We start from the raw sequence: 18,475 nt of genomic DNA on the forward strand, positions 1-18,475 counted from the left end.
TGCAAATCAAAACCACTTTGAGGTACCACCTTATACCAGCCAGAATGGCCATCATCAAAAAGTCTACATACAATAAGTGCTGGAGAGGGTGTGGAGAAAAAGAAACCCTAGTACACTGTTGGTGGGATTGTAAATTGGTGCAACCACTGTGGAAAACAGTATGGAGATTCCTCAGAAAACTAAACATAGAACTACCATTTGATCCAGCAATCCCACCCCTGGGCATCTATCCAGAGAAACCACGACTTGCAAAGACACATGTACTCTGATGTTCACTGCAGCACTATTTGCAATAGCCAAGTCATGTAAACAACCTAAATGTCCTTCAACAGAAGAGTGGATCAAGACGATGTGGTACATATACACGATGGAATATTAGTCAGCCATTAAAAGGAACGAAATACCAGCATTTTTAGCAACATGGATGGACCTAGAAATTATCACGTTAAGTGAAGTCAGCCATACAATGAGACACCAACATCAAATGCTTTCACTGACATGTGGAATCCGAAAAAAGGACAGACTGAACTTCTTTCCAGAACAGGTGCTGACTCACAGACATTGAAAAAGTTACGGTCTCCAGAGGAGAGAGTTTGGGGGGTGGGGGGATGTGCTTGGGTTGTGGGATGGAAATCCTGTAAAACTGGATTGTGGTGATCATTATACAACTTCAGATGTGATAAATTCATTTGAGTAAAAAAAAAATTAAAATAAAAAACAAAAAATAAAGTTATCATATTATCAATTAATGCAAAACATAACCTATTTTGTACTACTAGTAATGTGAATATCATTTCTTCCCAAGGATCTAAATTTAGCTCAGATAAAATCTTTAGATTGTAGATGTAATACAATAAAATTTTATTGGATTCTCTTAAACTACTTAATGGTAGTAAAAAGAAATCATATTTATGTAAACTGATAGGCATTCTAATCCAGAACTAACCATATTTATTTGTATTTGAGAACAAACTAATGATTTGCATATTTTTAAATGTGTCCATGGTTTATCAAAGCAACAAATACTTATTATGTTTATGATATACACTGTACTTAGTGAGAATAAGAGAAGCTCCCTGACTTTGAGGGACATAAAGTATAGTTGAGGGAAAATAAAACAATGTAAAAAGGTGAGTATTATTTCACTACTATAACAAAAGTAATGTTATAAAGATGTAAGGAACTGACAAATTAATTTTTCTACAGAATTGAATCTGAAGTATAAAGGAAGAAGAATCTTTTTTAGTTGGAGTGGTCAGGAGCCCTTTTTTTAAAAATTAAGGTAAGAACACAACAAATTTTAAGTGTACAATGCATTACTTTCAATTGTAGGTGCAATGTATAGATCTTCAGCAAAATGTTCATTTCATTTTCAGCCTGAAACTGTGCCTGGCTTTTGAATGGAGGAGATGGGCCAGGAAGGAAAGAGCAGGCACAGCAGAACTCCACCAGAGGGATAAGGAAGGCCATCCAGAAGTACATAAAAATATTGCATCATTAAGGTAAAGGAGTAGCAACAAATTACCTTTGGATGTTTTTTGGAAATGGAATTTGTACAACCTGCATAGCAGGGAGAAAAATATTGCACTCCATCTCCTCCACAGAGAGGATAATAATATGATCGCAGGCAGTTACAATTGGCATTACAGGGAGCAGTCAGTTTTCCCAGTTGTCCTGTCCTGTCAAATAGAAATGAAAGACGGGTAAATCACCTATGTTATAACCTTTAATGAACAATTCAGAAGTATGGTTATATCCTGCCATTCAGTCATTTGTTCACTCACTCAACTCGTTTCATTACTGAACAAATAAAACAAACAGAATATTGCCTTTTCACACAGAGATTAACTTCAGTGGAAGAGACAGCTTAACAGCAGAAACAATAGTTATATAACAGAATGGCTGTCAGTGAGTCAAAAAAAATTAGGCAGAGTAAGCAAAGAAAGCAATTTCTCATCTGGTATTGGATAATTTTTTTTTGGGGGGGGGGTGCTGGCTCTGTGGATTGTAGGATGTTGAGCAGCATCCCTGGCCTCTACCCACTGGCTGTCAGCAGTATCCCCTTAGTTGCCATAACCAAAATGTGTCCAGACATGCCAAATTTCCCAGGGGAGGGGGGTGGGGTACAATTTAAACCTGGAAGGACAAGTAAATTTAAGATGTTCAGTATACTCTATCAGTGGGAAAACTGAGGCCCAGAGAGATGACTTTTCTTTCTTTGCCAAATATAATACTCCTGGTTCACAGGTTCAGTGTTATTCCATGCCGCCTCTTAATTGGAGGCAACATGTTTTAAAATATAAAGGGTTACCCTAGGCAAAGATACTTATACAATCCCCTATTTATGTATTAATTCAACCAATATATATTGAACAAGTGCTAGGCCCTATCAGGAATACAAAGCTGAGTAAGATAATCACTGCAAAGATTTCACAGTCTAGGAGTACAGATGGACACAAAATGATATGAACTACTGATGCTAAAAATACAAACTACATGTTTTGCAGTCTCCGAATTTAAAAAAATGTCAATCTCTCATTTTAAGAAGGTATATACTTAGAAATACACACACAGTGGAGTTCCCGTCGTGGCGTAGTGGTTAACAAATCTGACTAGGAACCATGAGGTTGCAGGTTCGGTCCCTGGCCTTGCTCAGTGGGTTAATGATCCGGCGTTGCCGTGAGCTGGTGTAGGTTGCAGACGCGGCTCGGATCCACGTTGCTGTGGCTCTGGCGTTGCTGTGGCTCTGGCGTAGGCTGGTGGCTATGGCTCCGATTGGACGCCTAGCCTGAGAATCTCCATATGCCGCGGGAGCGGCCCAAGAAATAGCAAAAAGGACAAAAAAAAAGAAAGAAAGAAATACACACACAGTTTCTCACTCTGATATTAATTTCGAAAAGCAGTGAAATATTTACCCATTATATGATTCAGACACACCCGCAAATGGAGCATTTTCACAGGTGGTATAAAGAAACACTAAGCTTAGTATAAGTGCAATTACAGTCGTGAGCAAAGTGAACTTCATTATGTTTTTACACGTCATTTTGAATTTTGAAACAAGCATACCACCTAAAATCTGACCAAGAGCAGCTCCAGGAACTAAAACAGACCCTAATGAAAAAGAAGACACAGACAGTGAGAAAACATACAAGTATACTCAGTGAGTTCTACCAAAAACTGGAAAACATCAAAAACAAGCACTACTATGGTTTTAATATACGAAAGCATTCATGTGATTTGGAAAAAATATGCATAAATGAGTTTACCATTATATTAAGAGAGTAATAAGATTAGTGCTTTAAATATTAAGATTAGTATATATTCTCTTAAACTCTGTTTATGGCCTCTGGATCTCTCACAGTCATACAATAGATTGCCTAATGTCAGAAAATTGGAAACTTATCAAAATCAGTATAAAGTTTAAACTTTAAGGAGTGGGCTATCCAAAATTATATGCTACTTTAACAAATATCTAATGTGGTAAAGTAAAATTATTGGATTACATTAGAACAAAGAAAATGTTTTACCTGCAAGGGTAGCTGCAGAGCTGGAAGAGAATCCAAATTGATTTTCTACAAATTTAGGTAAAAATGTGGCAAATCCAGTAGCAACTAAGGCTTCTGAACAAGTTGATAGAACTAAACACATAAAGACAGTATTCCTCATCAAATTCTAAAGGAAAAATACAGTTCACCAAATGAATAACTGATCATACTGCAAAATGCAGCATTAGAAAGGTAGACAGTACAATGAAATAGCAAATTTTAAATGAACACAATACAATTATCTGTAAAATTTCAGCATTTCCTCTAGCACAAAATTATAAATATTATTAATAGCTTTATATATAGAATGTAATATGGAACACCTAGAAAATTGACAGATGATTGATCAGTAGGGTGAATGTGCCTCAATAATTTGCAAGGAACTAGGGAAAGGAGATAAAAGCTAGGTTGGAACGTTCCTTTCCCAAGTCTTATTATAAATCTCCACACAATAAATCTAACCATATTTGATTTTTTTTATTGTGTTCTGAATTCCTATGTCCAGTAAATGAAGAACTGACTGTGAGCAAAGATGAGAGCGGCCCCTAATTATCAGACTTGTCATATTGCTCCATGAGTGAAGGCCTCAGTAGTTAAAACTTTAAATATGTTAAGAAATTTTAAAGAAAGGTCTATATTGCTGAATTTCTCAGAATCTTATTAATCTATCAGAGGGAAGTATAGAAATTCAGTTATTTCACCACATTTAACCATGAAGTGAAAACCATAAAGTATAGCTCTAGAATGGTCAATGCAAAAAAATTTCATAAGACCAAGGAACACACATACACATGAGTCACAAAAAGGCAAGATAAGAGATTTGGAAGTCAGAGACAAATGGTCTAACCCAAGAAAAACAATAGTGACCAAGGGGAAAAATTACCTGAATGAAGACATGTATTAATTTTAAAAAATACTAAGAGTAGAAAATATTTGCTTTCAGATTGAAACAGATAATGGGCTCCTAGAAAGGATTAATGAAAAAAGATACATACTTAGGAATAACCTAATAAATATCCTAAAATCAGAGAAAAAAATGAAGAAATTTACAACTTTGAAAATAGAATAAGAAGAATCACATTAACATGGAATTTCTCAGTTGCAACATATTTAAAGAGAAAAGAGCAAAACCACATCTACAGGCTACTGGAGGTAAAAAATTATGACCTAAACGTATTCATCCAGTCAGAAATATCATTTTGGGAGTTCCCGTCGTGGCGCAGTGGTTAACAAATCAGACTAGGAACCATGAGGTTGCGGGTTCGGTCCCTGCCCTTGCTCAGTGGGTTAACGATCCAGCGTTGCAGTGAGCTGTGATGTAGGTTGCAGACGCGGCTCAGATCCTGTGTTGCTGTGGCTCTGGCATAGGCTGGTGGCTATAGCTCCGATCCGACCCCTAGCCTGGGAACCTCCATATGCCACGGGAGTGGCCCAAAGAAATAGCAAAAAGACAAAAAAAAAAAAAAAAAAAAGAAATATCATTTTGATAGTCAAAGATACCTAGATGGCATCCTATCTGAGAAAAATCATCAATAAAATGCTGTATGCATAGAGATCTGAACCAAAATTGAGATCTCAAAGCATAACATAAGGACAAAAAAGGCAGTGGTAAGTAACGGCACTTGGTGGTAGTATATATAAGAATTTATAAAATAAGTTAAGTAGAAATATATTAAATAGAACAGAACTACCATAAAAGAAAATAACAGTAGTTGGGATTAAAAATTATGAGCAATTTCAGCAAAACACAAGAATACCTATACGAGCAAGGAGGAAGGAGAGTTAAAGGGGGGATGAACAGAGTAAAAACACCTTAAAGCTTTCATTTGAGGAGGGAAAAAAATAATGAAAAGTAAATAAGCTCAAATCTTGAAAAGGCAAAATTATAAACTCCCTTCTGTATAAAACTTTTATGATACTAAATAGAAAGAATACTTTTTCTGCTTAGTTCAGTAAAATAGACCATAACTCTTTTGTATCTTTAACCTCAAATTCAAAACAAGTAACCCTAACTACCACTCCTTCCCAAGGGAAAAATACTGATTTGACATTCTCAAAAATATATTTATAGTTCAGGGATCCATCCATTACATCAGGGAAATGGCATGAGATGATGGGCTAATGAGAAACCACTCAATATTAATACTTCTGATATGATTAACTCAATTTCTTCTAATTATTCTACTCTGAAATAGTTTTCATTTATTCAAAGCACAATAAAATTAAATCTGAAGTTTTTCTAAGATCTTGAACTACAGTAAATAAGCAAGCAAGAATGCATTATTAATACTTACGTGTACAGATAATTTGTTTATCTACATATGTTTGTAGCATATACAAATATCTCAATATATATGCATGTATGGGTTGTGTGTGTGTGTGTAGTGTTATTTTTTACCTTTACAGCAGCTGGAAAATCTTTAAAACTTTGTCCAAAATTCCTATCTGTATGCTGTACGGAACCACTCTGATGAGCCTGGGAAATTTTTCCATCTTGAATTTCTTCTGTACCTAAAAAATTAATCAGTTCACTCTACCACTTCATTCTTCATTTTTAAAAACATTTACTTTATGAGTTCCTCTTGTGACTCAGGGGTAAAGAACCCAACTAGTATCCATAAGGATGCAGGTTTGATTCCTGGCCTTGCTCAGTGGGTTAAGGATCCAGCATTGCTGTAAGCTGTGGTGTAGGTCACAGACACAGCTCAGATCCTGCGTTGCTGTGACTGTGGTGTAAGCCAGCAGCTGCAGTTCCAACTCAATCCCTAGCCCAGGAACCTCCATATGCCACAGGAGTGGCCCTAAAAAGCAAAAAAAAAAAAAAAAAAAAAAAAAAAGATGTTTACTTTGACACACACTTCTACAGGTACACAAATTCCAAAACACATGTCAACAAATCTATATGAATATCTATGACTATAATCTGGCTATCCTAAGAACTAGTATTATTACCATTAGCTAAGGAAGTTCTAACCAGTCTAAAAATTAAGATAAGACAATTTTGTGCTAATTACCTAAGTGTTCTCTTTATTTAAAATCTCTCTTAAAATTTTTTCTTGCTTTCAAATGATTCTTTCTCATCCTTTATGCTTTAAACAAAGCATGTTTAAAGCTTTTTTATTTTACTTTATAACATGCTTTTTATATGAAATAATATTCACTATTATCACACACTTGATTTTTAATAATAGTACTGTGAATAAATGTGAAAAAAACAGTCAATATGTGAAATCATAAGTTGGATGGCCCAGGGTAGAAAGAAATATATGAGTCCACTTACTTCTATTCTACCTACTTTTCTTTTGCTCATTTCCAAAAGCTAATCAACTATTCTGTAACATATAATAATAGAAAGAACTAAATGCCTTCACCCCAGACAAAAATATTTCTATAGTCATGTATTTGAACCACATGATTATAAGTAAAATCTCACAGACGAAGGCATGCATATTCTTTTCCATTAGTTTTTCTTTTTTCTTTTGTGGCCGGGCCCATGGCATGTGGAAGTAACCAGGCCAGCGACTGAACCTACACCACAGTAGAAACCCTAGATACTCCAGTGACAACACCAGATCCTTAATCCACTGTGCCATGAAGGAACTCCTTCTATTGATCTTCTCTTTTTGGACAGATTGTTAGTACTGAAATTTGGTGAACAGGCTGCAGGAGGTAGGGATGGACTGGGGGTTTGGGACTGGTATATATCCACTGAGGTATACGAAATGACTAGCCAAGGGCACTCTGCGGGAAAGCACCGAGAACTCTAGCCAATATTCTGTGATAATCTTGAGAGAAAAGAATCTGAAAGAGAATGGAAATATGCGCAACTGAATAAATCACTCTGTTGTATAGCAGAAATAATCCAAACATTGTATATCCACTATACTTCAATAAAACTTTTTTAAAAAAAGAAATTTGATGAGGATACTACAGCATGACTGGTGACAACTGGAAAAAAAGTACTTAACATCAATAAGCTAAAGCAGATTGGCTTTTGAAGTTACTAACTGAATATAAACTAACAGTTTAAAAGATAATGTATCTTGCATAAACATAAAGCAAGATTTCCAGAAAACACAATAAGATGCAAATTTAGCATGTATTTAATAGAGGTGAACAGGTACTGCTTTGTGTGTTAACTGAAAATAAAGAAAAACCATGACTATTAAGATTGCTACAACTGAGATTCTATTAAAAAAAAAAAAAAAGAACAACAGTGTATTTTGTTTGTTTGTTTTTTAGGGCCACACCCAAGGCATATGGAGGTTCCCAGCTAGGGGTCCAATCAGACCTGTAGCTGAAGGCACACGCCACAGCCACAGCAATGCAGGATCCGTGCCTCATTTGCGACCTTCACCACAGCTCACGGCAATGTTGAATCCTTAACCTACTGAGCGAGGCCAGGGATCAAACCCGAGTCCTCATGGATGCTAGTCAGGTTCATTAATGGCTGAGCCACGACAGCAACTCCCAGTGTATTTTTTGGATTCTTATTAATCATACAGAAAGCAACACTTGGCCTAGGAATTGCAGTAAAACTCCCTAATTTTACAGAAAACATTTTTACCTGGTAAATGTTTTGGAAAGCAAGAAAAAGGTATTATCAAAGACCAAGCCAAGAGCCAGGACAGAAGAAATCCAATCCACCATGCCCCCAGCCATCGTGGATCATCCTCAGTGACATCAATGCTATGTGACAGAAAAAAAACAAGACAGGGAAGTCAATTCTATCGTGTTAATTAAAACTCAGTCATGATGATTATATAATTTTTAATTCAAATGTAAATATAGAATATTATTGTATCAGTTAAAATTTTAGGTAGAGCCATTTTAAAGAATTACAACAGATAGCACACATAGAGTTCTAAGAACAATGGTTTACAAAGTATGTCACATGGCAAATACAGCATAAAAGTTTTAAATATTTAATAGTAAATATAAGTATATTGACTATTTGAAAGCATACATAGAATTTCTGAACATTATCCAATTTTAGCTAAATTTTACCTCTAAATATTACAGTACATATGTATATATGTATATATACGATATATGTATATATGAACATATATAAAAAATGTGTGTATATGTATATTTTTTAATATTATATATATAAAATGCTAAATATATCTCACAGCAAATCACTGATTTTTTTTTTTTTGGCTATGTCCATGGCATGTGGAAGCTCCCAGGCCAGGGATCAAACCCATGCCACAGCAGTGACCTAAGCCACAGAGTGACAACATAGGATCTGTAATTACTAGGCCACCAGGGAACTCCCACCATGCTTCATGCTTCCATTGTAGCATTCGTTTGAATGTAAAACTCTTTTTTTTTTCCTTTTCAGCCGCCCTGCAGCATATGGGTGTTCCCCTGCCAGCAAAAAGATCTAAGCTGCAATTGCAATCTATGTCACAGCTGCACAATGCTGGATCCTTTAATCCACTGTGCAGGGCCAGGGATCGAACCTGCATACTGGTGCTGCAGAGATGCCACCAATCCCATTGCACCACAGCAGGAACTCAACATAAAACTCTTCTTAAACAGTGATACCTATTAGCAGTTTCTTATAATGGTTCCCATATTTTTATATCAACAGGCTCTTCCTAACATGCCTACAACTTATTTCACTCCACTGAAATTAAAATGTTCTGTCTTAAAAACCCAGCTCTCTGCTTAAGGGCTTCCTCTGCCTATCTTTTTATATAGTCACTAAAAATTAATCTAGAACTACATATATCAGTATCTTTATATAGTACTACCTTCTGAATTTTTTTGATTAACCTATACTCTCTGCTCAGAGTCATGCAAAGGACTTTGTAATTACAGTAAAAAGTGAAAATATGGCATCACCAAAGGTCACTAACTTCTCAATTCAGGAAAAGGAGAAGGTAACCCAGTGGGGAAAAAGGGGGTTGTGGAGTCAAAAAGGTCTATTTCAATTCATGCCTTGGTCACCTACCAAGTTCTGCATCTAAACTATCTTATAAGATTATTAAAAGGATTAAATAAAATGACATGAAAAATAAGGTTCCACACAAAACCAATGTTGTCTAAAACACAGCATGGGATAAATAAACATTACCTATTAGTATCCTCCATTGTCTCAGTTGTTTTAACCTCTATGACATTATCCAAGCTACTATAGAACTTAGTCTGAGAATCAGACTCTTGTGTCTCTTCAGGCAATCTATCACAGCTAAAACTACTTAAAGCATATTAAATTATTATTTTTGAACAATGCATGGGTCTTGATTGCATCTTTTGGAAAACTTCACCAGGTGACTACTAAACATTCTTATTTATGAATAAATGCACTTCTATCAATAGATGGTATGGCATTAATTCATGAAGCAATGCAGCCAGAACACCACATAAAAATTTTTATCTATTCAATTTTGTTTACTGAAAAATCCCTCATTGGGGAAATACTATAAATATGTTCTGTCTATGATGCTAACATAATTAAAATAATATAAATAAAAGAAAAATAGATATCGCCTTGCCTTTGTCCCGAATCAACGTCAATGTACACGGTTAGCAATTGTCCTCCCAACACATAGCCAAAAGCAGGGCCTAATACTGACATGGCAAAGCCAATTCCTAGAAGAACAAGGAAACTGAAGATGGTCAGCTGTGCAACTTTGCTTTCAATGCCTTATAAGTGAAAAAAGACAAGTATTTTACCATAGAAAAACAAAACGATTAGAATCAGAGAAAAATTACACATAGTTTTATTAAAACATACCATTCGAGTGGTATCACCTGTCAAGTCAAGGAGATTAACATACATAATTCAATGTACACTGTTAGACTATAACAATTATTGCAGTAAATCTAACAAATCTATGTAAAGTTAACTGGCAGCAGGGGTAGTTCATCTACTATTACCTGTTTTGAGTAGTGATAGTAATCATTACCTACAATTCTTCTGGAGAAAAACAATGAAATGAGACACATTTTCCATTCTGTCTATGTTCCAAAAGCATCTTTATTTTGGACTATGGCAATTGATTTAAAACCTGAACCTTGTCAACAGTCTGTTTCTTAAAAGTAAACCATTAATTTGGAGTTCCCGTTGTAGTTCAGTGGGTTAAGAACCCGACACAGTTTCCATGAGGATGAGGGTTCAATCTCTGGACTGGCTCAGTGGGTTAAGGATCTGATGTTGCTGTGGCTGTGGTATAGCCTCTGAGTCAACCTCTAGCCAGGGAACATCCACAAGTTGCCAAAGATGAAGCCATTAAAAAAAAAAAAAAAGGAGTCCTGTCGTGGCTCAGTGGAAACGAATCTGACTAGTATCCATGAAGACACAGACTGGACCCTGGCGTCACTCCATGAGCTATGGAGTAGGTCACAAACATGGCTCAGATCTGGTGTTGCTATGGCTATGGTGTAGACCGGTGGCTACAGCTCAGATTTGACCACTAGCCTGGGAACTTCCATATGCTGTGGGTGCAGCCCTAAAAAGATAATAAATAAATAAATAAATAATAAAGACAAGTCAACCATTGATTTAAACTCCAGCTCCTAGTAAATACCCTATTTTTACTTGAAGTAGAATTAAAATGACATTATTTCTCTCAGATATTTAAATTTTTGCCATATATAACTTTTTCATTTTTATAAAACAAAGTATGCATATACCAGTACCCTCATATATTACCATCTTCTGAAATTTTTTTATTAACCACTGAGATTCTTATTCTTTTACATGAAAAAAAAGGGCTGCACCATACACAAAATGAAGCAGACATCAATGGAAAAAATGACTTACGCACTAGATCAAGTCTCCAAAGCAGAGGTCATGCAAGATGACCTGAAAACACATAAGAACTTCTATTTATCTATCAACTACCCTTATTTATATTACATCTATATTTTAAAATGTAAAAACTGTAGTAATAGATAATTTTAAATATACAATTCATAAATAATGAAGTGCATACATATATATGATTCATACTCAAAAATTTTTGTGGATAAAATTGTATGATTAAAAACGCTGGAAATCAGTGATACCCAAATTATCTTTGGTGATAGAGCTTTTTATTTTTAAAAATTGCTTCCAATTGGGTTTATTAGACTGACACATTTGTGAGGATACCTTGTAAGTTTTGTGGAAGTATAAAACTGCTATAAAAGTTTCTAAAGGTTTGTTTTCACTTTAGGCTTTGTTCATATCACCATGGATCTGTGGAATACACATTTAGTAGCACTGTCTAGATTACCTGTTTTCTCAGTCTGCAGCCATTATTCCTTGGTTAGGAAAAAAAATGCTTTTTGTAGTTCACAAATATGTTCATAAAAGAAATACCTCAAAAAAGCAAAAAATTTAAATGTTCAACTGATGAAAGTTGAATTTGATATAACTCAAAAATTAAAAATTCTGGTATTGGTTGATGGATTGTGGTAGACTAATATTTCCAACCAAAAAGCCCACTCAAAAAAAACTTAAAAAACTGTAAAAATTATTTTTAAGCATCTCCTTGGAAACAAAGAGATAAAAATAGTGAAGGATCACTGTGCTAAGATTCTGAAGAAGAGAACTATTTAACAAAAACTGGGACTGATTTTCTTCCTGGGTACACTGGCTGATTCTTTAAGAAATACTAGGAGGGAAAATCACCCTTTGCTATTCTCTAGGAAGTAGGGAAACAAAATATGCAGTTCAGGGAGTATAACTTGTAAATTTTCCCTTCCCTACATTTTAATTTGGCACGTAGGAGGTGATCCTCTAAAAGCAAGGATGAGTTAGTAGTAGACTGGCTCACAGAGTAAGTGCAGCCCAGCTTCAAATAAACTCAATTCCAGAAATTAGATAAAGGGTATCCCAGATCACAGTGCTCCCACATAGGACAGAGACTGGAAAGTTATTAAAAGACACACAGAGTGATTTTGAAAAAGATTCTAGAATTATAAAATGCATTTGTCAAAATAAAAATGAAATGGATCCAGAGCAGATTACTCTGAACTGAACCGAGTATTACTAAACTAGAACATATATTATCAAATCAGTAAATATTTATCAATAAGCATAGAAAAAAAAACACAAAGGATAGAAAATATAGAAGAGAGAGTAAAAGACAAAGAATATATTTTTTTAAAATGGGGGTGGCTAGCATATATGTAATTTGAGAAGGTGGAGTCCCAGGAGATAATAGAACAAAAGCTGTATTAATAATTATAGGAAATATCCCCAAACCAATTAAAAATATCAAACAACATAATATAAAGTCATATAAATTCAAAACAGTTTAAGTAAAAGGAATTTTACACCTATATGCTCATAATGAATAAAACAAATGAAAATCAAATACAAGAAAAGAATTTAAAAATGGTAAACGTGCACAACAATGGACGTGAAGAATTTAGAACAGTACCTTTCAAGTACTGGAACAAAAATTAATGCCCAACTAGTCATCTACTCCCACTGAAGATATTCATCATGGAAAACGGTAAAAAAAATAATAATTTTTAGATGAAAAACAGAGAATTCACCACAAGCAGACTCTTCTAATAAATTAACTCAAAACTGTTCTTCCAACGAGTTAAAGGAAAATGATCCCAGACTGAAACTTAGTGAGCTACATAAAAGGAAAACATGTTGATAAAAATGGTCCATACTTTTAAATAAAACATTAATAATACTTCAAAAATTTAAATATATAAGGGATTCCAGTACACAGAAATAACTGAACACTGGGAAAGGAATAAAGAAAGTTAAAATGTTCTAAGACTTTTGTAATGATTGGGAATTTGGTAAAAGTATCAATTAACATTAGAATTTCATAAAATCAAGTTTTTATATAAGGAATTAGTAGAGGAACTGTAAAAGAGGATATGTCCAGGAAGTTAATAGGGGGGAAATGAAATAATACATATTAAATTTTCAAAAAGGAAAAAAAGGCAAGAAATAGGAACGTAGAGCAAATAGGAAGTACATATTAAGATGAAAGATTTAAACACAAAATTATATTAAATGAATTTAAAAGCTTAATTAAAGGATAAAAACCGTAAACCCAAGAAGAGCATTAAAGACAGACATAAAGAGTGAATGGCATGGCAAAGGTTGTGCGGCTAGAGATTCTGCATAACCACTTTTTTTCCTTCATTTGAATAGGTAGCAAATTTTGTTTTCATTTTGCCCATTTTTGCCTTGCTACATAAAACTGTTTCACAGAGAGAAAGGCATGCTACCAGTAATAGATGTTATCTTAAAGGAAAGAAAGAAGGAAGGAAGATTTTGAAAATGGGGAAATGTATAAATATGACAAGCCATGAAAAGAAGGATTTTAATCAACAAAATATAATTATCCAATGAAAAGTATCAGTTATCTGAAATTGAAAAAAATTAAAAGAGAGTTTCCCAGTTTTGTTTCTTTTATTCTTTTCCTTTACTCTCAAAACTTACCATCTGATGAATTCCTACAGTATAGCAAAAAATTAACAAAGCAGGCCCGCGGCTGCTATCTTCAAAAAAAAACCTGTTTGCAGGGTTAGCTCTCAGCTGGTATCTGGGATAAGATCATAAATACCCAGAGGGATGCTACCATTACCTAACTAATACAGGTGGCTCATTGTGCTAAAACTGTTTGTATAAACAATATGGTTTTGCCAAACATCTGTATTCCTTCTGAGAGGCTAAACTATGTGCAAGTCAGAGGGTTGTTATAATTATGGTCAACTCCCAATAAAATCCCTGGGCACTGAATCTCTAATGAACTTAGCTGGCAGAAAACATTTCACATATGCTGTCACAACTCCTGGCTGGAGGTATTAATTTTAACCCATATGGCTCCATTAGGAGGGAGTGGACTCTTGGAAGCTTGTACCGGGGTTTGTCTGTACTTTATTTCAAGCATCTTTTTCCTTTGCTGATTTTGCTTTGTGTCCGTCTGCTATAATAAATAGAGACCCGAAAACTTTAGAGAGTATCAAACCTGAAATGGTCTCGTGGAACTCCACCCCACCCACCCATGCTTAAATAATTTTTGAAAAACTTCCTATTTTTGTGCATTCCTAAAATAGAAAGATTGAAACTGGTTAATGATAAATACTGATCAGAAGAGAACCTTAGAAAGAATCTGTGAACTGGAAAAGTGAAAATCATTGCTAAAAGCATCAGATCTTGTAGGGAGACCAAAGCAAAGCAAGTAGAGCAGACAAGTAGAAGTGTGGTGGTTTCCACATTAGAGAGGAGCCTAGGTAGAGTCAGTACTTTCTATCAGGGCTACCTTGAATACCCTTGACCTCCAGGGACTATGGCAACGGGGCTTTGTTACAGACAATGTTCGTGTTGCCCCTCATATGTTGAAACTTCTTTCCAGTATGATTATACTTGGAGGTGGGGATTTTGAGAAGCGATTAGGTCCTAGGTATGAAGCCCTCAAAATGGATTAGTGCCCTTCAAAGAAGCCCCAGATATCTCCCTTGGCCCTTCTGCCACAACAAAAAGCCAGCTATCTATGTATGAATCAGGATGTGGTCCCTCATCTGATATGAATCTGTGGGTACCCTGATCTTGACTTCACAGCCTCCAGGATTTAAGAAATAAATTCCTTTTGCTTGTAAGTTAAGATATAAATTCCTCTTGGAGTTCCTGTCGTGGCTCAGTGGTTACGAATCCAACTAGGAAGCATGAAGTTGCAGGTTCGATCCCTGACCTTGCTCAGTGGGTTAAGGATCCAGCATTGCCGTGAGCTGTGGTATAGGTTGCAGACATGGCTTGGATCCCACGTTGCTGTGGCGCTGGCATAGCCTGGGAACCTCCATATGCCATGGGAGGGGCCAAGAAATGGCAAAAAGACAAAAAAGAAATTCCTCTTGCTTGTAAGTTAACTAGTCTACAATATTCTGTTAAAGCAGTCCAAATGGACTAAGTCCCCTACATTAGAATAATAGACTGATAAAGTGAAAACTCATGCGCAAATAAATTATGGATTAACTGGATGTAGGATCATACATAGTCTTGTTAGCTCTACCGTCCAGAAACTTCACGGATGGAATTTAAGAGAAACTTGTACTGCTAAGAAACAGATGGCAAAGGAAAAAAAAAAATCGAGTCATATATAAAAAGTGTTAATCTGAAATGAAAAACTCCACAGGGGTTTCTGAGTATCACTGTGTGGTTTCTTTCATTGATTCCAGCCAAGGCCATGTAAGGTGAAGCAAGTCATGTAGAACAGCAAAGCGTTATCTCCATACCTCTGTAAATTAGCCTGGGATTTATTCCAGCAATCTAGACAGGCTACTGTTTGCATGGCACTTCTAGGAAGGCTGGAATGTCCAACACAGGAAATAGGCAGGGTGTCAATGAAAATCATCACCACATTCAACTGAAACACCTGATACATCAGTATACTATTAAACAAAAAAGTAATATTGCATTTATCTAACATAAATTCCTATGAATCACAGCTAACTTTCTAATAAGGATATGTTACGCTTTACTTATAAATTAAACAAGCAACAAAATGAAATGATACGAGACATTTACACTTATAGAAAGTAAACTTACCTATATAGAGAGAAGATTTGTGTGTGGGAACAGAATCATCAATAAAGGCTGTTCCTAGGGTATAAAGTGGAGTTCCTCCTGTTCCCAGCAACAGTTGTCCCAAAATAAAGACATACAGGAATTTGAAAAGTGAAGAACTTGAAGCCGTACAAATGGCTTTATTCTTTTCTGCTAAGCAAGCATCTTTAGGGAAAAAAATAAAATCGTGAATTTATCAAAATTTAGCTAATAATTTAAATAATTTATAAATTAGTATAACTGCTTATTTTTTGCAAATCACTTCACTTTGATTATATTTAAAATATTTAAAAATATGCATATTATTAAAGACAATTTATAAAATATATCAAAACTTAGAAAACACAGAACAAAATTGAGAAACATTAATTTAAGAACCAAATTAACGTACTTTCAGATAAATTAATGTAAACACAACTGAATCAAATGGTACCACAGAAGAACATTTTTCAGGGGAAAAAAAAACACTAGACTTGATTTTTTTCCAAGACATAAATAGAATATGACCACCATATCAGTTTTATCACCCAATATCTTAAGCACATTTAACAAGTATATTTAGATTACAGGATACTTTCACCAAAACAGTAATTCTCAATATTCACTACAGAGTATCAATACTTGGAAGTTTCATCTACTTCTTTTTTACAAAACAAACTTTTATTAATTTTTGAAGGAATCGCTTGATCCATAGGATATTCTTTTGGATATCTTCAAAGGAAAAAAAATCTTTTTTAAAATTGAAGTACAGTTGATTTGTAATGTTAGTTTCCAGCACACAGCGAAGTGATTCAGCTATATAAATTCTTTTTCACTACGGTTTATTAAAGGATATTGAGTGTAGTTCTCTGGGCTAAACAGTAAGATCTTGTTTATTTATTTTATATATAGTAGTGTGTATATATTAAATTCCAAACTCCTAATTTTTTTCATACTTAATTTATTTTATTTTTTTAACAGAATAAAATACATATATTTAAACACAATTACATTCACACAGATTATGGATCTCAAGAAACAGATTAAGTGACTCCCTCTGGAGAAGTGGAATGGAAAATATGCTGAGACAAATATGAAATTCATTCTATACTTTATCCCGTTTCGTATGGCTTTCATCTTTACTATTTAGTATTATCTATTACATTTCAATTTTTCTTTAAAAATTAGCATTATATTAAAATTGTTATATTATGCAACTAAAATTTATAAAGAAGAAAGCCTTATATACCATTAAATATTTTATATACCATAATAAAAAGAATAACTTAACTGGTAAGAATAGCAAAAGTAATATACCCTCTGAAAATAAGTAAAATATAAAATTCATAAATTGGTTAAAAAAATAGTGTAACTCAAATAACCAAAATTATAAATGAAAAAGGAGAAATCACAACGGATACAGCAGAAATACAAAAAACCATAAGAGAATACTATGAACAACTATACGGCAACAAGTTTGACAATCTGGAAAAAATGGACAATTTTCTAGAATCTTACAGCCTGCCAAAACTGAATCAAGAAGAAACAGACCAACTGAACAGACCGATCACTAGAAATGAAATTGAAGAGGTCATAAAATCACTCTCTACAAATAAAAATCCAGGACCAGATGGCTTCACAGGTGAATTCTATCAAACATATAAAGAGGATCTGGTGCCCATCCTCTTAAACTCTTTCAAAAGGTTGAAGAAGAAGGAATACTCCCAAAGACATTCTATGATACCACCATCACCCTCATTCCAAAATCAGACAGAGATACCACCAAAAAAGAAAACTATCGCCCAATATCATTGATGAATATAGATGCAAAAATTCTCAACAAAATCTTAGCCAACCAAATCCAACAACATATCAAAAAAATATACACCATGACCAGGTTGGGTTCATCCCAGGTTCACAAGGATGGTTCAACATACGCAAATCAATCAGCATCATACACCACATTAACAAAAAAAAAGTCAAAAATCATATGATCATCTCAATAGATGCAGAAAAAGCATTTGACAAAGTCCAACATCCATTCATGATCAAGACCCTCGCCAAAGTGGATATAGAGGGAACATTCCTGAATATAATCAAAGCCATTTATGAGAAACCCACAGCAAATATAATCCTCAATGGGGAAAAACTGAAAGCCTTCTCACTCAAATCTGGAACAAGACAGGGATGCCCACTCTCACCACTGCTCTTCAACATAGTTTTGGAAGTCCTAGCCACAGCATTAGACAAACAAAAGAAATAAAAGGCATCCATATAGGAAGAGAAGAGATCAAACTGTCACTGTATGCAGATGACATGATACTATACATAGAAAACCCTAAGGACTCAACCCCAAAACTCCTTGAACTGATTAATAAATTCAGCAAAGTGCAGGATATAAGATTAACATTCA

The 18,475-nt window shown here is 34.7% G+C and overlaps 1 protein-coding gene across 1 annotated transcript in view; it reads right to left on the minus strand.

The window, feature by feature from the left end:
* SLCO4C1 (solute carrier organic anion transporter family member 4C1) overlaps positions 1-18,475 on the minus strand; it is a 72,342-nt gene that overhangs the window by 13,387 nt on the left and 40,480 nt on the right. The window contains exons 3-9 of the mRNA XM_003480882.4: positions 16,066-16,248; positions 10,052-10,148; positions 8,113-8,234; positions 5,944-6,056; positions 3,528-3,672; positions 2,916-3,111; positions 1,526-1,679 (exon numbers count right to left, since the gene is read on the minus strand). Coding sequence (XP_003480930.1) covers positions 1,526-1,679; positions 2,916-3,111; positions 3,528-3,672; positions 5,944-6,056; positions 8,113-8,234; positions 10,052-10,148; positions 16,066-16,248 — 1,010 coding nt within the window. The remainder of the gene's footprint in view (positions 1-1,525; positions 1,680-2,915; positions 3,112-3,527; positions 3,673-5,943; positions 6,057-8,112; positions 8,235-10,051; positions 10,149-16,065; positions 16,249-18,475) is intronic.

Source organism: Sus scrofa, chromosome 2 (assembly GCF_000003025.6).
Source record: "Sus scrofa isolate TJ Tabasco breed Duroc chromosome 2, Sscrofa11.1, whole genome shotgun sequence".
In the NCBI taxonomy this organism is placed as follows: domain Eukaryota; kingdom Metazoa; phylum Chordata; class Mammalia; order Artiodactyla; family Suidae; genus Sus; species Sus scrofa.